We start from the raw sequence: 26,972 nt of genomic DNA, 5'->3' as shown, positions 1-26,972 counted from the left end.
TTCTTTCTACATTGATCGAATAGCGCTCTCAGGCATTCATTCCTTGATTAATATCACTGTATATAATATTCGCTGTACTTTGTGAATAAACTCGAAACACTGAAACGAAGAGCATTCTGAAGGGGAATCAATATCAGTACTCCACAAATAATCGGGGATGATTGCTCAAATGGCCTGCAATAATTACATCAAATCTACTCTCATAAAAGTTGCCCAAAACTTTTTTGTAGAGAAAAATTGATATAGTCTAATGCGTTAAAGAAAACTCCTTGTATAGAAAAGCTCACATAGTCTAATGCATCAAAGAAAACTCCTTGTAAAGAAAAGATGATATAGTCTAATGCGTCAAACAAAATTCTTTGTTTAGAAAAGCTAATATAGTTCAATGCCTCAAAGGTAGACAATTAAGTGCAATTCAAAAACAGCAAACAGCCACTAATTTTAGCTTATCAAATCACCTAGAAAGTTTCAACTGAAAAAAGCATAATAATTACATTCCTAATATATTCTCAAATCTGTTATTTAAAAAAAAAAATCAGCAGAACAAAATTAATGGAACACATTGTTTAAAATAAATGTTATCTTGTAATGCAATATATATATATATATAAGCTTGTGACGTTTTTTAAAAAGAAATTCTGGACAATAAATAGATTGAAAAATATAATCCTGCTCCAATTTATAGAAAAAAGAAAAGAATGTAGCATATCCATTATATTACATGGAGGAAAAAAAACTTTATTAAAATGCAGTACAAACAGAACAAATATCCATCTAGAAAGAAATTTCCAAGCACCCCCCCCCCCAGATCAAGTGGTTGGCCTTTTATCAGATGATCTCTGTTTGAATTTTAACATTAAAAGCTGCTATCCCTGTAATTTTTGTATAAGTATCCATTTTGTATATCCATACATAAATAAATGCACTCAATCAAACATATATGTCCCCAACTCCCAGACTAAGAAAAAAGAACAGAAATATTCAATTAATATTTCTTGAATATAATGGAACCCATCACCTATCACTCCTTTTTCTTGCTAGATGTTGCAGAGTGTACAATGTGGTCTCTTATCTGTGTCCATGTTTGAAGGTTTTGTTCGTTAGCAAAATTTCTTTAAGAGAGAATGATTAATAGTACACCTGAAGTAATGTGAAAATGAATTCCATTAAAAAGTGAAAAGAATTGACATGGGATATGTTAAAATGTGATTTAAACAGTGAAAGAAAATAATATGAGACAGTTAGTGTTTCTGTTTAACCAGGCTTCTGTGCATGTCAACTTCATCTTTAAAAGCCAGCAGTCCTAGCTGGGCGTGGGATGCTTCACTCAGAGCTTTAGACCGAATGCAGCTACGATACTGGTCAGAACTCAAATTCGGATCACATTTTTTCTCATGCCAAAGATGGAAAATACTTGGATCTGTTGCCCTAACAACAAAATAATCACTGTGGATATATTTTTGGTATAAGAACACATCTTCCCCACCCCATCCTGTGATGTATTCATTAAATCCTTGCACACTTAAGAAATCGGATCTATACTGACATGTCATTCCGTAACCAAAGTCTCTCCAAAAACCTGTACTTCTTGATATGACTAGCTGCTCTCGTTGTGAAGGAATTTTCATGTCTTGCAGTGAATATACAATATTTGGGTTGTATAAACTGAACACTATTGGATAGTATACCCGTTTGCCCTGTATAGAATTTAATCGACAGCGTTCAAGAAAATCCATGGTAAAAACTATGTCTACATCACACAAAAATAATAACACATCACCCTGTTTCCAACTAAGCACGCCAACTTGAAGCCCACGACCTCTTGAAAAATCTTCATTTAATGTCACTAATTTAATATGTTTGTACTGGAATTCTTTTGCTGTCGTGGTCAGAATTTGTTTTACCTCTTCCAAACCTTCAGTTCCAAAATAAACTACAGTTAGAAAAACTTTTTTATCTTGTTTTATGCACACACGTATAAAGCGGGACATAAATTGTTGGAAAGCATCAATTCTGCCTGACAATGGAAGAATAAGATTTATCCACTCCTCACTTGTATTTCGGTAGATTGTTTCCAGATTGTGCAAAATTCCAAAAGGTTTGAAAATTGAGACCTTCAAATAAGAATTTTTACCCGGTTTATCAAGACTTCGAAAAAATAGTTCATAATGTGACCCTGAGGTTGGATCTGTCCTGTATGCACCTTCAATAAACTCGTCAACAGAATAACGTTTTTTATCCGCTCTGTCTTTGTTAAGCTCGTCCACTGCAAATAAAACAACTTCAAAAATATCCTTCCGTTTGTAGCCAATTGGTTTTTCAACAACTCTCTTTCCGAGTCCTGGTTCCACTAAAAATATTCTATGTAATGTAAACTTCGTGAATGGAATAAGTTCATATTCATTCTTTAACTGAACTCCGTGCAATATTTCTGAATTTTGAATCTTCTCCTCAATAAATTTGGAATAATTTGCAGCCCCTGAAACATTTTGTACCTTAGAATTTCCTTTATATTCTTGAAGTGTCCGAATGACGAGGCTTTGTTCTGAAATCCGACTAGTCAAATTTTGTGATTCTTCTTTTGATAACTGAAGAGCTTTTTCAAGCTCCTGGATTTTCAACTGAAGAGACTGAACTTCATTTTGATATTTGTGTTCTACATTTTCTGATACTACTAAGGTTCTTTCCATGGGCTGTTTGCTGGACCTTTCCTGCAGGTTCCCCTGGTTAAACTGACTGTCAATATACAGTCCAAACTTTGTGATATAAAGCATGGTAACAAAGGACAAGCAAAAGAGAAGGGACAGAATTCTTGGCATCGTCTTCATTTTCTCTGCTTGTTTAGTATCATCTGTCCCTTGTTATTCATTTCTTCTCTTCTTTATGCAGTACAAGCAGTACAAGTAATTCCATTAATACAACTGTGTCGTAACAACCCATCTTGATGTGGCTATCCTGACTCAAGATGATGAAAATAGAAATAGTTGCACTTCCAGTGAGGTAAGACTCCAATAAATGTAGTACAAATTCAAGGTGAATTTTAGAAAGTTCTTAAGAGTTTTCTTCATCAAAGTTTAAAATAGCTATAGATGAAGTATTTGCAATTTATAACAAGCTTACCGACAACACTATTCAAGCAACGTTATATGCAGTTTTGGATCCATAATTGCATGGTTCATTACCGACAGGCAGTTTGGAGAGTGTGCCCGATTCCTGTACACTGGCTCTCTATTGATGGGTGGAAAGCAGAGCTTGCCTGATTTCATCACATTGGCTCACTACTGACAGGTGGTATGTAAAGCCTGCTTGATTTCATCACAATTATGCACTTGATTGTAGAACAGCTAATAGTTTCTAGTTCCAAAATTACTTAACACATTAATGTTTTACACCACACATTAATGATTTCACTTAAACATCAATATTTGACTTGACATATCAATGTTTTGCTTTACACATCAATGTTTCACTTTACACATCAATGTGTCACTTTACAAATCCATGTTTTGGTTCACACCTCAATGTTTGACTTTACACATCAGTGTTTCGCTTAAGACGTCTATGTATGACTTTACACATCAATTTTACACTTTACACATCAATGTTTTACCTTACACATCAATTTTACACTTTACACATCAATGTTTTACTTTACACATCAATGTTTCACTTTACACATCAATATTTGACTAACCACATCAATGTTTTGCCTCATACATCAATGTTTTGCTGTACGCATCAATGTTTTGCTTGACACATCGAAGTTTCACTTTACATGTCCATGTTTGACTTTACACATCAATGGTTTACAAAAGTTAATATCAAGCACAGTCTCATTCAAACATGTTATGTCCAAATCTTGATTTTCCAGCAGGTGAAGTACATTTCTTGTCCAGTAAAGTTATTGTAAGAAAACATTCACGTGAAGATTTGAAGATATCTGGGTTTAGTGATTTTTTGTTGTTTTTGTCTTCTGGTATGTTTCTGAACAACTGTAAATTCAGTAATTTGTTGAGATAGCATGTAGTCATATACGGAAAGAAGTCAGTTCAAGAGTGAAACAAATGGTGATATGCTGCCAGTATCCAAATCTGTAAAGAGAAATAAATAACAATTAAGTAATCAAGCAACTTCAAATTTTGTGCTCCGACAGTTTCCTGTCTAAATGCCTGTCCTGGAAATACCATAAACCTTCTGAGCTTGAGATTCTGTATCAGCAAATCATAAAGGACATTACTTACATCGTTTTTAATTGGCTGAATAAATACTTACACCATCCTGAACTGGTTGATAAAGACAGACTAACTATATGCTTTTCATAGCTATGTTTGTGTTATATACTTTTTCTAACATTGTAATTTGAAACGGCTTGCTCCTCAAAAGGAGGTGCTTAAAGTTAATTGCGTGCCCACCTAATGGCAGACACTACATATTTTTCTAAGACAAGGGCATACAACTCTCTTGTGAAGTCCATGTTCACTTCCTAATACATAAGTAGTGTCAAACTGCAAACAAAATAGATCGTGATCTGCCGTAGGATAATGTGCCCGCAGATCTGGGTCTTTGTTATTTGTCCTTTTGATTACTCTTAACATACTATAAAGACCCAGATCAGCCGGTACATTATGTGATGACAGATGTGGCTCTGTACAGTTTGCAGTTGGACTCATCTTATAAGCAAACCACATACGGTAGCATTCTATTAACAATTACATGATATACATAATGCTTTACCTACATAATGCTTTTGACAAATACAAGAGATTACATTCACATTATATAAAAGACCTCCAAGTTATGTTGCTATCAACACCAGACATCTATGTGACATTTACAACTAATCTATAAAACATAATAGCCACATAGGTGGTGAAGATTTCAAGGTAAATTGTTTTAACTGTTGTCTCCTGGCTAAATGGAATGTGATATGGATCATAATAAGGAAATCTAATACTGCTATTGGCACATTCTTTGAAATGTGATATTATTGAAGCTATATATTTGTATGTCTCTATTTTAAAGGTATTAAGGTAAAGATGTGTTCTGTATTGAAAAGTTTATGTCATGGTGCTTAGTTAAGTTACATTGTAGCCAATGTGCAGCTCCCCTGTACTAGAATGTCTACAATGTCTAACACATTGTCTACATGATAACTTTTGATTACCACTTTAAAATTGTAAATGAAAAGCTTCTCTTTTTTTGTTGCTTTGTCAATAACAGTAAATCTAGTTGTTTTTTAAAAATCCAGTTAGTAATTCCATTTTTCATTAATCTCCAAAAATATATTTTAAAAATAAGTCGTTCCGTATTTCGGAAGACTGCTTCTTAGATCACACTTAGTTGACACTATTGTACTACTGTATCAGATTATGACTAAGATAATACAAAAAAATAATGTTATCTCTCATACGATAATCCCCCAGTGTGGTCATTTGCAGTAGGCAAATTTTAATCTGTCAAATTTATTGTGTATAATTAATACCTGTATCATTGATTTGACAGTGAGGCCCCTGTTAAACTTGCTCAAATGTGTATACAGGCTAAATTGTTTGTAATACAATGTTACAGTATAACCACACTGGTTAGTAAACTTCATATTAAAAAAGAGCACTGTTAATGGTATATTATATTCCAACATAATGCTCGATAGTCCAGTGTGTAGACACATGTAGGGTACTGCTGACATTATTAACTAATGGATTTCAGTGACTATGATCATGACATTAAACCATAAAAGTAATAGGTATCTTTCTTGTTCTAAAATTATATTATGAATTATGTTGAAAGAAGATGGTGCAAAACAACAACTGTCTTTATTTTTGTCATCATGACCTTGACCTTTACTATGTCTGACCCAACATCTGTAGTACATTCTCGTCCCATATTAGTCAAACGTAATTTGTGTCAAAGTTACCTTGATCAGTGACTAGAAATTAATAGGTTTCTTACACTGTGCAAGCCATCCATGTGGTTTGGGATGGGTATGTGGTATACAACTACACTTTACTGCATGAAATTAATTGCTTTTGAATTGGACTTATGGTTACCTTGACCTTTGATATTTTAACCCCAAATTATGTAACCTTTCTTACCAAAATTGCAAGCAGTGCACGAAGTTTAGACATTGAAAAGCTACTGTGCAGAATGCACTTTCTTCAAGTCACTGTGCCTTATGACTCTGTCACCTCATAATCAATATGTTTCCATTTTAGCCTAAGTGCAAACCAGCAATAAAGTTTGGACAAGGTATAAGTATAGTCTTGAATTAAAATCAGTCTGTGGAAACTTTCTTCTTCAATTCTGTGACAATGACCTTTAACATCTGAACCTCAAAATCAACAGTTTCTTTCTTATCCCGAGTGCAACAGTTGCTTCCTTACACTAAATACAAGCCATCGCCTAAGTTTGGTAAAGGCACATTCATGGCATCTAGATCAAAAGTTAATATAAAAAAATACATTTCTTCTTTGAGTCTATGTGACCCTGAACATTGACCTTTATGCACATAAGAGCACGGTAAGCTTGGCTTCAGTGTGGATGTGATATTATAATGGTCAGAACTGTGAAAACTATTTAAGTTTTCCAAAATTCATTATTAAAATTTCATATCAGATATGTATAATGCCCACAAAAGTAATTTTCAACTCATGCCTGTGTAGCTGTCTCTGATTTACACCCCACTACACTGTGTAATATCCAGACTAACCAGCTATAGTGTTCTGTGTTAAATACAATAAAGGGCAAGTGCAGACATTTTTTTCTGGTGTAAGGAAGGGGCAAACATGTAGCGGTCAGCTATTAAGCTTTACAGATGTTACCCAAAACATGTTTAGATGTAAAATCTGGGACGTGGGGTTAACCTCTTTCCTCTTCGTGCGGGTGCCCATGAATACAATATGCCGCTAAATCAAAGTACAAATGACAGTCCATCACATTCAATGTTGTTAGCAGTTTGTTTTTTCTTACATGCAAGTATATATGACACTCCTCAGTTTCCTTCAATTTTTTCCTGTAAACTTTGGAAGGCATTAAAATGACTGTCCTTACGAAATATACAGTTAACGTTTAAACTGATACATTTATGAAAGTCATTAGATTATAGGCAAAGCTCATCAAATGCTGGGTCCCTGGGCTGAGGTGTCATACAGTCGCCATGATGTATATGTTATTCTTCTGGGGGCCCCTAGGCTGCCAGTCCAACCCTGACAGTTGTTGTTGTTGTATGGTTTAACGCCATTTTTCAGCACAAGATAGGCTATACACGGCGGCCAGTATAATTGGTGGAGGAAGAACCCTGGAAAACCCCGGGAAGAACCACCGACCCACGACAAGCTACTGGCAGGCTTTCTCACGTACCCACGTTAGCCGAGCCTGAGACTCGAACTCATGCAGAAAGAGGTGAGATGGCAGAGATCTGTAACGGTGAGCGCTTTAGACCACTCGGCCACTCGGGGCCCCCAACCCTGACAGAACAACAATATACACAATTTCAAATTAGTACGTGTACTGTATCATGGCAGCAAATGGTATGTACCTGAAAATTCAGAAGAATTAATTGCTTTAATCTTCAGAATGCTGGCATGATTAGGATCTGTTTCATTCTGACTTTATGGATTGTCTGAAAACGACATAAAACCTATACAATAAATAGTTTGAGAGTTTAATGAATTGTGATGTCTGGATTTGACCTCCGGGTTGAGAGCAAGTTTAAATACACTTGAGATCCAATTTACTAGGGTCATATGTGACACAAAAAAACAACTAGTGTGACCTGTCAATCAACCACAAATACCCATGCTATTTACAAGTATTGCTGTCAATTTCAATATACCATATATACTCGCTTACGAATCCAACTGCAAACTGCACAGACCCAGATATGCAGTCAGATAATGGAGAAATCTGTAGCACAAACATAGACCCTGCAGGATTTTTGTTCCTTGCAGTTTGACTAGACTTATAAACGAGTATATATGGCAAGATGGGCGTGGTTTTCAAAAGAAAGTATACCGAGTCATAATTTGTGAAGTGAATTAAAGTGATTTGCTACAATTTAAAAACAGACTACTGAAACCTCTATTCAAATGATTCCCAAAACAGCAAGTCAGTCCATATGATCGGACCTTATAGAAAAATTTGTACATGTTTGTCATTATGTTGACAGATTGTAAGGCCCTGAGTTGTTGTCAGAAACGTTGTGCATATCAACAAACCAAAACTTGACAACCTAAAGACCACACAAGAATGCTACCATGAATTGTATTTAATTAAATCCGTAGCAAAATTTATAAGATAAGTTTCATGGCTTAATGAAGAATGAAGTTTTTATTCAAACAATCTCATTAACTATCTTAATTTCATATTTTTACTGGAAACGTTTGTGGCTATATTACTTTTAAATCAAACATCTTGTTAAAGTTTGAAAGAAACATATATGGTTAGGGGACGTCCATTAATTATGTCAACAATTTTTAGGCAATTTTTTACCCCCCTCCCCCCCCCTTTGTCAACAACTGTCAAACTTTCAGTGACCCCCCCCCCAATAAAATTATGTCAACATTTTTTTACACCCCCCCCCCAACAAACTAACAATATTTTATACGTCTGGCTTTTATGCTAAAAATAGAATTATGGAAATTAAAAGGTCTACAAATAAATTTTAATACATTTTTTTTACTTGTTTAACAGATTTCAAACTGACTATAACACTTTGAATTCATGAAAAAATCGAGACTATATTCTAGCTTCTATCATCTTCCCATGGGGAAGCCAAATGTTCCTCAGTTGTTATAATGGGCATAGTGGCTGATTCATTAATTTCTTCAGATTAATACCATTATGTGGGTAATCTGTCTACAGTCTACAATCTACATTGAATAAAAGCAAAATATGACGATGCAAGACTATGACTTCCTTGGCAAGAGCTCAACCGGTTTTAGGATTAAACTGGTGGGCTGTTGACGGGCGAGCGAGTGTGTGCCATACCAACGCACCGACTAATTTCCTATTTTTTGATTTATTAAATTTATTGTAAAAAATAACATTGTTGACGTCAATTTATCTTGAACTCCCCCCCCCCATGTCAACAATTGTCAAACTTCTTCAAACGCCCTCCCCCCTATTTTGTTGACATAATTAATGGACGACCCCTTTGGGAAAAGTATGTATATATGTATGTATCAGGGTTTACTGGCATATCAGCACAGTAATGGCTATGGTGTTGGTTAAAAGTTAAAATCTAAACAACTAAATATGGAAAACAAAGCTGAAGGCAAACAGATGTTATAAACAACAGTTTAACGTAGAACAAATTAGAGCAGATCTTGCTGGAACTGCAGTTATCATAATATCAAAATTTTACATTTCCCATAAATTAGTGTGTTGACACATGTAGGGTACTACTAACAGTATTGACTAATCACTAAAATAGTGCAGTGTGTAGACACATGTAGGGTACTACTGACAGTATTGACTAATCACTAAAATAGTGCAGTGTGTACTCACATGTAGGGTACTACTGACATTATTGACTAATCACTAAAATAGTGCAGTGTGTAGACACATGTAGGGTACTACTGGCAGTATTGACTAATCACTAAAATAGTGCAATGTGTAGACACATGTAGGATACTAATGACAGTATTGACTAATCACTAAAATAGTGCAGTGTGTAGACACATGTAGGGTACTACTGGCAGTGCAGTGTGTATACACATGTAGGGTACTACTGTCAGTATTGACTAATCACTAAAATAGTGCAGTGTTTAGACACATGTATGGTATTACTGACAGTATTGACTAATCACTAAAATAGTGCAGTGTTTAGACACATGTATGGTATTACTGACAGTATTGACTAATCACCAAAATAGTGCAGTGTGTAGACACATGTATGGTATTACTGACAGTATTGACTAATCACTAAAATAGTGCAGTGTGTAGACACATGTAGGATACTACTGACATTATTGACTAATCACTAAACTAGTGCAGTGTGTAGACACATGTAGGGTACTACTAACAGTATTGACTAATCACTAAAATAGTGCAGTGTTTAGACACATGTAGGGTATTACTGACAGTATTGACTAATCACTAAAATAGTGCAGTGTTTAGACACATGTATGGTATTACTGACAGTATTGACTAATCACTAAAATAGTGCAGTGTGTAGACACATGTATGGTATTACTGACAGTATTGACTAATCACTAAAATAGTGCAGTGTGTAGACACATGTAGGATACTACTGACATTATTGACTAATCACTAAACTAGTGCAGTGTGTAGACACATGTAGGGTACTACTAACAGTATTGACTAATCACTAAAATAGTGCAGTGTGTAGACGCATGTAGGGTATTACTGACAGTATTGACTAATCAATAAAATAGTGCAGTGTGTAGACACATATAGGGTACTACTGGCAGTGCAGTGTGTAGACGCATGTAGGGTACTACTGACAGTATTGACTAATCACTAAAATAGTGCAGGGTGTAGACACATGTAGGGTACTACGGACAGTATTGACTAATGGATCTCAATGACTATGATCGTGATATTAAACCATAAAAGTAACAGGCATATTTCTTGCTCTAAAATTCTAACTACTACGAATTCTATTGAAAGAAGATGGTGCAAAACAACAGCTGTCTTTATTTTGGTCATCATGACCTTGACCTTTAATATGTGTGACCCAACATATGGAGTACATTGTCGTCCCATATTAGTCAAACGTAATTTATGTCAAAGTGACCTTGATCATTGACTAGAAATTAATAGGTTTCTTACACTGTGCAAGCCACCCATGTGGTTTGGGATGGGTATGTGGTATACAACTACACTTTACTGCATAAAATTAATTGCTTTTGAATTGGACTTATGATTACCTTGACATTTGATATTTTAACCCCATATTCTGTAGTTACCTTTCTTACCCAAACTGCAAACAGTGCACAAAGTTTGAACATGGAAACATTACACTTCTTCAAGTCACTGTGCCTTATGACTCCGTTACCTCATAATCAGTATGTTTCCATTTTAGCCTAAGTGCAAACCAGCAATAAAGTTTGGACAAGGTATATGTATAGTCTTGAATTAAAATCAGTCTGTGGAAACTTTCTTCTTCAATTCTGTGACAATGACCTTTAACCTCTGAACCTAACAATCAACAGGTTTTTTTCTTATACCGAGTGCAACAGTTGCTTTCTTACGCTAAATACAAGCCATCGCCTAAGTTTAGTACAGCCACATCCATGGCATCTAGATCAAAAGTTAATATAAAAAAATACATTTCTTCTTTGAGTCTATGTGACCCTGAACATTGACCTTTATGCACATAAGAGCATGGTAAGCTTGGCTTCAGTGTGGATGTGATATTAGAATGGTCAGAACTGTGAAAACTATTTAAGTTTTCCAAAATTCATTATTAAAATTTCATATCAGATATGTATAATGCCCACAAAAGTGTATAGGTCATTTTCAACTCGTGCCTGTGTAGCTGTCTTTGATGTGCACCCCACTACACTGTGTAATATCCAGACTAACCAGCTATAGTGTTCTGTGATAAATACAATAAAGGGCAGTGCAGGGGAAAAAATGAAGGTGTAGGGAGGGGGCAAACATGTAGTGGTCAGCTATTACGTTTTACAGATGTAAGCCAAAACATGTTTAGATGTAAAATCTGGGACGTGGGGTGAACCTCTTTCTTCTCTGTGCGGGCGCCCATGAATACAATATGCCGCTAAATCAGTGTGCAAATGACAGTCCCTCAGAGTCAATGTTGTTAGCAGTTTGTTGTTTCTTACATGCAAGTATATATGATACTCCTCAGTTTCTTTCAGTTTTTTCCTGTAAACTTTGGAATACATCAAAATGAATGTCCTTACAAAATATACAGTTAACGTTTAAAATGATAAATATATGAAAGTCATTAGATTATAGGCAAAGCTGATCAAATGCAGGTTCCCAGGGCTGAGGTGTCCTACAGTCCCCATGATGTTTATATTATTCTTCTGGGGGCCCCTATGCTGCCAGTCCAACCCTGACAGAACAAGAACATACACAATTTCAAATTATTATGTTTTTTGTATCATGGCAACGAATGGTATGTACATGAAAATTCAGAAGAATTAATTGCTTTAATCTTCAGAACGCTGGCATGATTAGGATCTGTTTCATTCTGACTATATGGATTATCTGAAAACGACACAAAACCCTTACAATAAATAGTTTGAGAGTTTAATGAATTGTGATGTCTGGATTTGACCTCCGGGTTGAGAGCAAGTTTAAATACACTTGAGATCCAATTTCTAGGGTCATATGTGACACAAAAAAACAACTAGTGTGACCTGTCAATCAACCACAAATACCCATGCTATTTACAAGTATTGCTGTCAATTTCAATATACCATATATACTCGCTTACGAATCCAACTGCAAACTGCACAGACCCAGATATGCAGTCAAATAATGGAGAAATCTGTAGCACAAACATAGACCCTGCAGGATTTTTGTTCCTTGCAGTTTGACTAGACTTATAAACGAGTATATATGGCAAGATGGGCGTGGTTTTCAAAAGAAAGTATACCGAGTCATAATTTGAGAAGTGAATTAAAGTGATTTGCTACAATTTAAAAACATACTGAAAACTCTATTCAACTGGTTCCCAAAACAGCAAACCTATCCATATGATCGGACCATATAAAAAAGTGTGTACATGTTTGTCATTATGTTGACAGATTGTAAGGCCCTGAGTTGTTGTCAGAAACGTTGTACATATCAAACAAACCAAAACTTGACAACCTAAAGACCACACAAGAATGCTACCATGAATTGTATTTAATTAAATCTGTGATGTGATGTGATGTGATTTTGATTTTTAACGTAGCTTTAACAATTTTTCAGTCATATCGCTACGATGTCTGCAATGTGGCAGTTTATAGTGATGTCTAGCACTTGGGCATCATGCCGCAGACATGTAGCATGATGTCCCACCCAGTCACATTATCCTGACACCAGGTCGACCAGTCCTAACACTATAACCTCTTAATGCTGAACGCCAAGCGAGGCAGCTGTTAGTACCATTTTTGTAAGTCTCTGGTATGACTCGGCCGGGGATCGAACCCACGACCTCCCGCATCCGAGGCGGACGCTCTGACCACCAGGCCACCGGAGCGGTCCAATTAAATCTGTAGCAAAATGTATAAGACATATTTCACGGCTTAATGAAAGAATTAAGTTTTTATTCAAACAATCTCATTAACTATCTTATTTCATATTTTTACTGAAAACGTTTGTGGCTATATTACTTTTAAATCAAACATCTTGTTAAAGTTTGAGAGAAACAAATATGGTTTGGGAAAAGTACGTATATATGTATGTATTAGGGTTTACTGGCATATCAGCACAGTAATGGCTATGGTGTTGGTTAAGATCTATACAAGTAAATATAGAGGAAAAAAAGCTGAAGGGAAATAGATGTTATAAACAACAGTTTAACGTAGAACAAATTGGAGCAGATCTTGCAGGAACTAACGTTTATCATAATATCAGAGGTTTACATTTCCCATAAATTATAGGAACAGCCTTTCCCAAGAAACTGTAAACTCTATCACAATATTAATAAACTCGAAGTAAAACTGTTTTGATTTGTTGGTTTTAAAGGCACTTCTTTAAACAGTTTATTGGCTTTATCACGCTGAGGAAATGGGAGACAACAAACTTTCCCCAGGGACACAGTGCATCAGGCAACACAGACGGGCCTTGGTAGGGATCCAACCAATGACGCTTAGGTTACAAATGCAACACTACCACATGAGATACTGCTGTTCCAGAAGAAAAACGGGCGTTAAAGAATACATACAAAAATGTTTTTCAGCAAATGTAAGAATACGTACATAATGTTATTTAGCAAATGTAAGAACATATCTGGATGACTTGGTTTGTGGAAGCAACATTGGAAAGACATATGGACAAGTGGATGAATAAACGGACATCAAAACAGTATACTCACTCCACCATATGTCACTCGTATAAAAATGGCACATCATATGTAAATTAACACCAGTTCTGTAAAGTATCCAATCTGTAATTTTTCATAATATTTCCTTCTTTGCAACTGAACAAATAATTATAGGAAAATACTGTATTTACAGCTATTATTCTTAAAAGTACACAACTTAGCAAATTTCGATAAGAATATAAGGTTTCTCTATCAATATAATCTACAGTACTAAAATATTTTTGGGATACATTGTGGATTGAAAGTATTATGAAAAATTAGAGGCATAAAACTTTGAGACCCAACATCGTATATCAGTATTAAATACGAGAAACAATGAACCCAATAGTTGAGTGAAAGTGACAACTGTTTACACAAATGCCTCACCAAAACTATAAGTTAAGATCGTTATTTGTGATTCACATATTTCCTTTTTTTTTTTTTTTTGGTGCTCTTATGGCTAGAATACAATTTATGACCCCAAGTAAGGTAAATTTGAACGCTCAAAGGGTATAAGGGTACCGGGTGTATCTGGGTAACAGCCCTCCTGCTATCCAGACAAACAATGTTTTCAGTACATTAATACACAATTAATTGAACACTTTGTAGAGAGGCAGAAATGCTTCAGTACAACTGTGTTCAAAATCTCTCCTAATCAATATTTCTAATTCTTTTTAAAGCTAGATCTGTAAAACACTATACCTCCACTGCATCTAATCAAAAATTGAAGTAAAAAATGTCATAACTTGCAAAGTTACTTTAGATAGCACAAAACTTTAAAAAGAATTTAATGTTTGTAAAACACATATTCCCATGCTTCAACACCATGACTGCCATGCCAATGTTTCAGCATCTTGGGTAGGAACACACGGGTAAGGAATTTCCCAGGACAAAATGTCACTTGAGAATAATTATTTCTTTTTTCACGCCCAACAAGTGTATAGATAGAGGATAAGGTTTGATTTTGGTCAGTTTGGTGTTCTATGGCAAATCGACACATGAAGGTTCTTCCATGGAAACAGGAGTAGCACCTTGCCCAGGGACACACCATAGTAGCCAACCCAGACTATTGATATTGGTATGGTAGGAATCTTAATAGTTATGACCCAGGAGCTAAGTCTGTTAGGGCTGGGATGGATCCCAGGATCAATGTCAGACACATGTACAAATTGATTTTTCATCCCCACTAAGTATATATATGTGTGACTTTGATTTTTAACGTATCTTGAACAATTTTTCAGTCATATCGCTACGATGTCTGCAGTGTGGCAGTTTATAGTGATGTCTAGCACTGGAGCATCATGCCGCAGACTTGTAGCATGATGTCCCACCCAGTCACATTATCCTGACACCAGGCCGACCAGTCCTAACACTAACCTCTTAATCCTGAGCGCCAAGCGAGGCACCCGTTAGTATCATTTTTATAAGTCTTGGGTATGACTCGTACGTAGATCTAACTACGACCTCTGGCATCCGAGGCGAACGCTCTAACCACTAGGCCACCGAAGCGGTTGAAGTATATGTATGGTTATCTGGTGGAGATCTCAATAGTTTATATGCAATGAACATGGGGCTAAAATTCCTGGGGATAAAGAAAGACTTTGGTATATTTGAGATAAACATCTCAGGTGTTACTTTCAATTTATGTAAAATCACCCATTTCCCTCCAATTCCCAAACCCAGGCACATGATCAAAAAGTTCCAAAAATGTTGGCACAGCGTAGACACATATGACTATCACTGACCCAAGTTTCACATTCCTAGCTTTAATGGTGATGTAGAAGTTCAAGAACATTAAAAATGCATCTACTGACAGGCAGTATCACAACATCTCCACACTTTGAAAGCACAGGAGTAACAAAAAGGTGACGTTAACATCCAAAAGAACCATTTTTAGGACATTTGTGCTATGAAGGCATTCACCTCATGTCAAAACCCAAAAAGTAAAAATAGTACTGATAACATATTCAACACGAGTATCCTAAATAGAACACCCCATGTTTTATTGTCAAATATGTAGTCACTAAAAAGGGCATGGTTGATTCTGGAGATTACTGTCAAACAAGTCTCAGTGACCTGATTCCAGTATGTAGGATTGAACTAAATTTGCTGTGCAAAAACCATTATTTTCTTTGTAAGCTTACCATGACTTTGAGCTTTAAGACTCCAGAGTGTATAAGTCTCCTTCTTCCCTAAGTACAAGCCACACACAAAAGTTGGCCAAGAAACTTATTTAAGAACAAAAGTTATTCTGCAAATCCCGCGTTTTTCCTTGAACCAAAATGACTTAACCTTGACCTTTAGACCCCATTATCAACAATATTATTCCTTACCCAAACCGCAAGTAGTGTATAAAACTTGGTTATGGTCTGTGATGTAGAACTTGTTAAAAAAAAAAAAAATCTTATTCTTTTAGCAACTGTGAGATTGACCTTTGAACTTTAAATTCAAAACTGAAAGGCTTCTTCCTTATTCCAAGAGCAAGACATCCACAAAATTTGTTTACTGCAGATGGTAGAAAACTCAAGCTATTGTTTAGAAATAAAATTGTGAACAGACTGATGATGGTTAGGTTTGACTTTTTCAGCACAGCAACACAAGTTGGCTATTTAGTGTTGGGGCAAGTAGAGTAAATTGTGTTGCCCAAGGGTACACTATGGTAGACGGACTGTATTGATCCTATGCTACGTCTTGCTGTTCAAGCAAGGTTTTAACAAGGCTGCCATGATGAACATATTGGCTGTCAGATTGGCATTCTTTTTCATTTAAGACCAGCTAGACACTGTAAGAAGTCATTTAGTGAAAACCCATGTTAATATGACCATCCATTCTAGATAAGTAGCAACAAAACGTTTTCCAAGATTTTCATTGGGACCAAGCAGACATCATGAGAAGTTTTCTAATGAAAACCCTATGTTGATATGACCATCCATTCTGGATAAGTAGCTATAACATGATTTTCAAGATAAGTGCAATATATGACATCAAATTTATTTATACATTCTTTATGTGATACGTACAATGTCGGTAATTTATACATGTACATGCATTGTAAATGTGATACTACAAAGACCCACGAGCCATTTGGTATAGTGCAAGATTGTTCAAATATTTATTTTGACAAAAAATATCTCAAAGTAATTAATTGTTTGAAACATGCTACTTAAATGAAACATGAGGCAAAAATAAAATTCAAACCTCTATAAAGTCAATCACTACCATGATGAAATTTAACCTCCCAGAGAGCAACCTTTGAGATTTTATCAAGACAACTCTACTCATGTTCAATCAAACATCATGTATTTATGACAAACTAAAAACATAAGTAATTAAACTACCTAAGATTAGACAATATAGTGGTTGTCAGTATGGTATGCTACAATATCAAGATTTTAAACCATAAGTTAATTTGCCAAACTAAAAGATCTGATTATGAATTGAACTCATTCAATTCTTAGCTTCCATCTTGATATAAATATTCCATGATTGATCATCCTCGTCCAAAACCTAAGACAAGTGACAGCCACAGTCAATTAAACAAGTAGGGCTTTCATGTGACAAGCCATTCTAGACAACAAAAAAAATCAGTATTTTGTAGTATTAGAATAAAAACCAAACAATTTTTAATATTACAAAACACCTCTGATTTTCCAATGCTAGGGAATCATTTTCTAAATTTTGGTAATACTTTAGTTTCAAATATTAGACAATTAGTGCCAACTACCTATCCCAGATTCCAACAATGATTTATCCCTTGCAATGTTTCTATTATTGGGAGTTCCCACTAATGATTTATCCCACGCTATGTTCCTATCATTGGGAGTTGCCAACAATGATTTATCTCTTGTTATGTTCGGATCATTGGGAGTTCCCGACAATGGTTTATTCTATGCTATGTTCCCTCCTATCATTGGGAGTTCCCAACAATGATGTATCCCTTGCTATGTTCCTATCATTGGGAGTTCCCAACAATGATTTATCACATGCTATGTTCCTTCCTATCACTGAGAGTTCCCAAATGAGATGTGAAACATCTTGATTAAGTAATGCAAATGAAAAAGACTAACTTTTGGAAGAGATGGAATCAATCTATGTAATTACAGAGATTTGACTCTTGTATTTAGTTTCTTAAGTCGCATATTTACTTCAAAATATCAGTTTGGACTTCCAGGATGCCAAATCTTTGAAGCATTTCTCCATGCTGAATAGTCCTCAGCATTCTCATATTGTCTGACCCTGAAATTCTAGTTTAAAGTTGGACTTCTTCAAATATTAACTGCATACTAAAAGATTCCTTTATAAAGCTGTGCTATTTTATCAATATTGTTTAACTATTTTATAATTTGATATTAAATGACAGTAAATGGACACATATTTTCCTTCAACATCTGACAAGGGTCTCTTAATGAATCAAACAAGGCCCAAGACTCAACTGCGGTACAATTTCCTGTTGGACATAGACTGTATTACCATATATACTCACTTATAAGTCAAAAATCAAACTGCAAACAACAAAGAACTTGATCTGCCATAACATAAAGCATCTGCAGATGAGGGTCTACTTTGTTTGTTCTACAAATTACTCCTAACAAACTGCACTGACCCAGATCTGCCAGCGCGTTGGGCTCATCTTATAAGCGCGTAAACAGTGCTGACTGACTACATATGGCTTTTTGTTGATCTGTCAACAAATATCGTTATCTTCATGGCCTGATATGCTGATCTTCTTTTTAATTCAAAACTAATATTAGGACAGTTGATTTCCCTTGTCTTACCTACTCACATGACAAGGAAACATCCTATATTTCACACATGGAAATGCTTTGAAGTTATGTTGTCAATGTTGTTGTTTTTATTGCTAGTGCTGCTAATAATGATGATGATCACAAGGATAATTTGTAATTGCTGTTTAAAATTGATAACCAAAATAAAATTTTATTATTATTATTATTATTATTATTATTATTATTATTATTTCCTGGCACATTCATATAAAGAGATAATAATTCAATTTCAAAATTATCAGTTTAATTTAATTGTTTATCTATCAGCTGAAGGAGCATTTCTGATATTTTTAAAACTTATTTATTTAATGTTTGTTTTCCCATCTATTTTTATAGTAACAAATATCTAATAAAACATGTCATGTTGATAATTAATGTGTCAATTAAAAACATTCATTCTGATTTCTTTTTTCTTCATAGCCAGATCGTTTTGGAAGAACAAAATCAAAGTTTACATCACTTTTAAGACACACAAACTGCAGAATTCATGTAGATGCAATAACTTGTATCTTGTTACCTTTTGAAGGACAATTCATTGTTCCCTATCAAATAGACAATACTGCTTATATTTGCAGAAGGTGCTAAATTCTAACATTATAAAAATTATTTTCTAATATTAAAAATACTGATTGTCTATTAGAAAATCGTTTTAAAAATTGCTGATCTTTATCCACATTGGCTTGCCATACTTTCAGGGTAGACTGAATTTCTAAACAATAGTGCAGGCATGCAGCATGGTTCATACATAAGCTAGGATCAAATTTAAGGGCCTTTTCATTGCTTTGCAAGGGTTTCTCATAAGTTTTACTAGGGCCTGCTTAATAAGCATTCCCACTTCCAAAGTCATATTCTGAAACCTCTTTCACATTTTTTGTGCTGAGTCCATCTTTCAATAAATAGTGCAATAAATAGTGAAAAGTTTGAGTCTTGAAATACAAGCATCAGGATATATTTAATAACTGCAGTCCGTCATATTTGTCATTATTACTTATTTTCCTGTTGCATTTTTACTTTCTAAATCTTTGCATTCCATTTTCCAAGTTATGTCCAATCTTGACAATATACTTCTTCAGGTATTCAACCGCATTATTCTTTTCTTTTCCTAGATTACCAAATTCCAAGGCCATTTCTTTAGATATCTTCCTAGGACAGTTTGACTGAATTGTCAATGTTAATGACTAAGGACTTCTGTCATTTCACTCAGGCTGTCAGTTTTAACCATGATTGCTTGGAAAAGAGATCTGTCCCCAATACAGGCTTTGATGCATCACCGGTTCAGAGAACTCCAATCTGCTCACAAATTACAGGTGTCATTTACTACTCGTATGCAATGAAAGAGCACATTCCCACAAGCATTTGAGATCCAAGATCCATTTGTGCTTGAACACGACATTAAAGTATATGAAATCAGTGTTCACCATACCATACTCTGTCATATGCATTCACTAGTTTACTGACTGTGACACCTAAACTACCCTTTAGAAAGATAAAGTAAAAAGGTACAGATCAGAGTCTGGCCACATGACAAGGAAAAACACAAAAGGTATCTGAATAAATATTTAAAGTGATAAAATGAAGGATTATAACTTAAAATTGTTAATGTTGAATGTTTCCCCCAAATTAATTAAACATGTAAAAACGAAATACTTTTTAGTAACAAGTTTAATATTGGTGCAATTCAGTGCTTTTTAAAGGGATGTCCTCGAAAATTCAAGGACTTTTTCCACTTTTTCTAGAGGTCAATGATTTTTTTAAATATCACACGTCAAAATGCAAGGTTTTTCCAATCGGAATGTTTTAATGGACAATATTTATTAACCCCTAGTAATTCCCCACACTGATTTAACATCTAAATGCAGGACACCTGTCTTCAAAGGACAATATTTATTAACCCCAAGAAATTCCCCACATTGATTAAACATCCAAATGAAGGACACCTGTCTCCAAAGGACAATATTTATTAACCCCAAGAAATTCCCCACAATGATTTAACACCTAAATGAAGGACACCTGTCTCCAAAGGACAATATTTATTAACCCCTAGAAATTCCCCACAATAATTTAACATCCAAATGAAGGACGCCTGTCTCCAAAGGACAATATTTATTAACCCCTAGAAATTCCCCACATTGATTTAACATCTAAATGCAGGACACCTGTCTTCAAAGGACAATATTTATTAACCCCTAGAATTCCCCACATTGATTTAACATCCAAATGAAAGACACCGGTCTCCAAAGGACAATATTTATTAACCCCTAGTAATTCCCCACAATGATTTAACATCTAAATGCAGGACACCTGTCTTCAAAGGACAATATTTATTAACCCCAAGAAATTCCCCACATTGATTTAACATCCAAATGGACACCTGTCTGCAAAGGACAATATTTATTAACCCTTAGTAATTCCCCACAATAATTTAACATCTAAATGCAGGACACCTGTCTTCAAAGGACAATATTTATTAACCCCAAGAAATTCCCCACATTGATTAAATATCCAAATGAAGGACACCTGTCTCCAAAGGACAATATTTATTAACCCCTAGAAATTCCCCACAATGATTTAACACCTAAACGAAGGACACCTGTCTCCAAAGGACAATATTTATTAATCCCTAGAAATTATTCACAATAATTTAACATCCAAATGAAGGACGCCTGTCTCCAAAGGACAAAATTTATTAACCCCTAGAAATTCCCCACAATGATTTAACATCTAAATGCAGGACACCTGTCTTCAAAGGACAATATTTATTAACCCCAAGAAATTCCCCACATTGATTTAACATCCAAATGAAAGACACCGGTCTCCAAAGGACAATATTTATTAACCCCTAGAAATTCCCCACAATGATTTACATCTAAATGCAGGACACCTGTCTTCATAGGACAATATTTATTAACCCCAAGAAATTCCCCACAATGATTTAACATCCAAATGAAGGACACCTGTCTCCAAAGGACAATATTAACCCCAAGAAATTCCCCACAATGATTTAACATCTAAATGCAGGACACCTGTCTTCAAAGGACAATATTTATTAACCCCAAGAAATTCCCCACAATGATTTAACATCCAAATGAAGGACACCTGTCTCCAAAGGACAATATTTATTAACCCCTAGAAATTCCCCACAATGATTTAACATCTAACTGCAGGACACCTGTCTTCAAAGGACAATATTTATTAACCCCTAGAATTCCCCACATTGATTTAACATCCAAATGAAGGACACCTGTCTTCAAAGGACAATATTTATTAACCCCAAGAAATTCCCCACATTGATTTAACATCCAAATGAAGGACACCTGTCTCCAAAGGACAATATTTATTAACCCCTAGAAATTCCCCACAATGATTTAACATCTAGATGAAAACACATGTTTCCAAAGGAAAATATTTATTCACCCTGGTAATCTCGTGCACTTATTTAACATTAAAATGTAAAATACATGTCCACTAAGAACAATAATGTCATAAAAAGCAACACTAACTAACCCCTGTAAATGACCTGTACTTATTTAGCACCTAAATGTAGGACACCCATCCACAAAATACAAAACTGATTAGTCCCTGTAAATATCCTACACTTATTTAACATCTAAATGGAGACACCCACCCACAAAGAACAACACTAATTAACCCCTGTAAATGCCCCATACTTATTTAACCCCAGCCGAGTCATACCAAAGACTTACAAAAATGGTACTAACAGCTACCTCACTTGGCGTTCAGCATTAAGAGGTTAGTGTTAGGACTGGTCGGCCTGGTGTCAGGATAATGTGACTGGGTGGGATATCATGCAACGTGTCTGCGACATGAAGCCCCACTTATAAACATAACTATAAACTGTCACACTGCAGACATAGTAGCGATTTGACCGAACAATTGTTAAAGCTACGTTAAAAATCTAAATCACACACACACACACACATTTAACACCTAAATGTAGCACGCCCTTCAACAAAGAACAAAACAAATTAACCCCGATTAATCTCCTATACTTATTTAACATCTAAATATAGTACACTATTCAACAAAAACAATACTAATCAACCCTTGTAAATACCCTATACTTATTTAACATCGAAATGTAGGACATGGTTCCAAAAAATCAATACTGATTAACTTACGAGACAAAAGCATTGGATGAAGGGCCCTGAACACTGCAATTTTCCCCACTAGGCCACAAAACTAGAGCTAGCAGCAATGGATGAATCGCAAAGAGCCCTGAAAACAACAATATGCCCCATTAAGCTTTCAACAGAAGTACTCGTGTTGAGATACCAAAGTTGTGCGAACATTGGAATTAAGGGACCAGAGGTTCTCTAAAAAAGTATATAGAATGCTCAAAATCCAACATCTTAAGGTTTCATTAATACATGCAACATCCCGTGAAAAGATAATGATCTGAAGTTATCAACAATGGCCATAGCTCAGTCCAAAACGTTTTGCTGAGTGTTTCTTGAGTTATGCTGGTTGCAAAGATATGAAGATTATTGACAAGGGTCATAACTCTGTCTGTCCAAAATGATACAAACAAGACAAAATCCATAAAAGGCAGATGCAAGTCTATGAGACCAAACTGTATCTGAATATGTTCCTTATTTCTTGAGCTGTGCTGGTTACAAGGTGTGATATGAGGCTATGAAGTTATTTGTCATGGGTCAGAACTATGTACAAAAAGTAAAGCAGAATATTCATAAAAGGCAGACTTACATTCATGAAACAATTTTTATCCCAAATTGCATCAGAATATATTGAATGGTTGTCAAACAATGCTGGTTTATAAGAAACATCAAGTGTGAAGTTATTAAGTCAGTTCTCGAGGAACATAATTTTATCCCAAAATGGACCGGATGTGACAAAACCAATATAAAAGGAGACTTCTATGTCTTTGAAATAATGCACACACTAAATTGTCCCAGAAAGTGATTATGTTGAATGGTTCTTTAACTATGCTAATTACAGCTATTGGATGTTGTGGAGATAGGTAACAAATCATTGCAAAGAAGCAATGACATAGCATAGATTTTGTTGACATGAAGAGACAAAACCTTTCAAAGGCACATCTGTGTCACAGGCAACTCACCATTAAATGGCAGCCAATTATTTGTAAGGTTGCATAGCTTTTGGTGGCTACTAGAAGTGTGAATCGACAGCCACAAAAGATGAATTGAAGGGATGAGTTGAGTTACCCCCATGATGATATATGGAAGCTAACTCAAGGTAAAAATTATACCAGCAGGTGGGTAGGGGAGAGATAATATAAAAAACCGCTTCCTTGGAGACCTGGTGCAATAAAATTCCTTACTAATTGGTGCCATATCATCAGCACAATAAGATACTTCTGAAACAAAGATAAAATAAGCTTGCCTAAATGCCTACAGACTTTAAGAAAAAAAATTGAAAAGTCCTTCGAGTGCTCTAAGTTATTGAGACTCATGGGGCTTAACGGTTGTTCCAAATTGCCAGTCTTATACACGTCAAAATATTATAACCTATTAGTATTAATCAAAGATAATACTCATGTGGCTTGTATCAAAGATGACACCTAAATTTTCAATACAAAAACAAATATCTACCTACACCTACCTCTCTAACATACCTGGATTGAACGTACAACAGTCCTGTACTATCTGGTTCCTCTACCTACGTTGGGTGCTAGATGGTAATTCTCAATGAAAATTCGATTGCACCTTGCCTGAGAACGATTTATCATCCAAGTTTCACTTTAAATTTCCAATACACTCACTGTCACTACCAACCTACTTCTCTTGCCTACTTAGACTGATTTTGTACAACTGTCCTCGGGTATTTTCTACCTGAGAAATGTGCTGGTCGGTAATTCTGAATGAAATTGTGATCTAACCTGGCTTAAGGGCATTTTGTTTTTCCATACTGATTACCTTCTTGATAAAAACTCTTTGTGCTTCTGCCCTTGCTAATGGCCATACTTTGTTGTTAAGGTAATGCCTCAGTAGTATTACATGGTACCATAATAGCACTGCATTGTCAAAATGTTACGACCGAATAAAGAAGAGTTCTTACTGTTCCTGGGAATATATTAGAGGTAATTTTCAGGTCTCAACACATCCTTCATAGTATATTTCATTACACGACAGGTCCATAGGCCAACTTAAGTTACTTAACTATAACTTTTTCATGTACAATAGGCTCGCTATAAGGTCCCTCAGTCAGTGCCGGATTAAAGCCTTCCAGTGCTCTAAGCACTGAAAATATTATGGTTCCCCCACCCCCACTTACAAAATGTGAAACTTGAAGAAAAAAATTTAAAGCTAAACAGCTGTGAAAATACAGTGCTGCCATCATTCCAAATCAAAATATTCGTACATGCAGATTGAAATGGTCGTATGTAATTCGTTCAATTTTATTATTAACAATTAATTTAAAATTTTTTTCTGGTGCCCTAAGCACGTGCTTGGTGTGCTTAATGGGCAATCTTGCACTGCCCTCAGTGTAATACAGCTCTCATATTACATGGGTCCCAGTAAATTGGCTACTTTCAATGCAGTTTTGCTTAATGCCACATTGTTTTGTTATTGCTGTTTTATTTCACTTGATTGTAATTCAGGAATGATAAGAACCAACTACAATAAGGGTAAATACTAATGCATCATAATGTTGCAAACAATAATGTATCATATTATCGTGGCTTTGTGTGTAGCACCCCTATAATGCTTGCATTAAAACCACCTCACATTTGTCCTGCATGAAGCTTTACACGACTTCCACTTATAGTGACGTAACCAGGCTTGTTCTGCCCGTAGCTTTAGACGTCTTCCACTAATATTGACATAAAAAGAAGCTAATTATATATATATATATATATATATATATATATATATATATATATATATATATATATATATATATATACTAAATTATAACCAAAAACAAATAAAAAACTGAGGACATAGCATGCATGATCTGATCTGCACATCCATCTTTATTCCCAATTACCTGTATTTGTTTTATGTACATATTCATCTTTATTCCCAATTACCTGCATTTGCCGAATGATATGACAAGGTCTAATCATACTATTCTGGCAAATATATTGCAAAGGATATATTTGTCTAATAACGAAAACACTACCCCCTTTTCAATGACAAAATTTATAAGGCTAACTTCATGATGGACAAAATACTGTAATTTGTCATACTTTGAGGTTTGTCAACTGAATAGCAAAAGAGCATGACAGAAATATTACCGTCTGTACTCACTTATAAGACGAGCCCAACTGCGAAGACCCAGATCTGCCAGCGCATATTGCGCCGGCAGATCTGGTTAAATGCAGTTTGTTAGAAGTAATCAGTAGAACAAACAACAGAGACCCAAATCGGCAAGCGTATTTTGCAACGGCAGATCAGGATCTTTATTGTTTGCAGTTGTGCTCGATTTATAAGCGAGTATAAACGGTATGAAAGAAAGAAAACCTGAATATATAGATTTGTATCAAGAGACAGAAAACAGAAATGAACCATATAACGTATCAACTGTAAGCATGCCATAAATCAACAATTACGATCATCTATCTACATATAAATAATTTGAAACATACCACTCCCAATGAACTGATGCACATAACTGTCAACTTTGATGATGAAAGTGGTTGTGTATGTCGTCAGTTGTAAACATCCTGTCTGTAGGTTTGCTTAATGCCACATCATGAATGCAGCTTTGTTCGATAAAATGGGTGGAAATTTTTAAATTGTTAGTCATTTTTCATGGAGACGATTAAACCATGTTAACTGCATGAAAGTAAAAATTTCTTGAAATGAATAACTCTATTTCCCTTGTATCTCGATTTGTATATACGTCTCAACAAGATCAACAGAAACACTCTTCTCAACGTAATCTTTCTCTTACATAGTGACAGGAAGCGCCACCCACCTATGATAGTAAACATAAACAACCTTTTTGGTAAATGATATCGTCAGCAGACGACAAGTTAAGCTCATGAGCAGAACGTGGACCCACGAAAAAAGGCACCCACACGATGAGGTGATAGGTAGGAACCAATAGTGTGCGTGGATCGAAAAGGAACTGACGATCGTCAGATTGACACCTGTTACATGTTTTGTTCCGTATTGAACACTAAAATGTAATGCTGTAATAATATGTCAATTTCTTCTGGATTCACATACATGTTCCGT

General features: G+C 35.3%; 1 protein-coding gene across 15 annotated transcripts in view; it reads right to left on the bottom strand.

Moving 5' to 3' along the window:
• Nucleotides 1–661: 661 nt before the first annotated feature.
• Nucleotides 662–26,972, bottom strand: part of LOC149803625 (chondroitin sulfate N-acetylgalactosaminyltransferase 2-like) — a 96,642-nt gene continuing 70,331 nt past the window's right edge. For 13 of the 15 annotated variants that reach the window (XM_089953364.1, XM_089953371.1, XM_089953368.1 and 10 more), the window contains one exon: nucleotides 662–4,091. In XM_089953364.1, the coding sequence (XP_089809490.1) occupies nucleotides 1,242–2,828 (1,587 nt within the window). In that variant the 5' untranslated portion in view covers nucleotides 2,829–4,091 and the 3' untranslated portion in view covers nucleotides 662–1,241. Of the gene's footprint in view, nucleotides 4,092–19,797; nucleotides 19,817–26,377; nucleotides 26,645–26,972 lie in introns of those variants that run through there. The other 2 variants (XM_089953375.1, XM_089953378.1) reach the window with 2 other exon arrangements.

Source organism: Sinohyriopsis cumingii, chromosome 3 (assembly GCF_028554795.1).
Source record: "Sinohyriopsis cumingii isolate HCF-2022 chromosome 3, ASM2855479v2, whole genome shotgun sequence".
Classification (NCBI taxonomy): domain Eukaryota; kingdom Metazoa; phylum Mollusca; class Bivalvia; order Unionida; family Unionidae; genus Sinohyriopsis; species Sinohyriopsis cumingii.
This window is presented reverse-complemented; position numbering and strand designations above follow the sequence as displayed.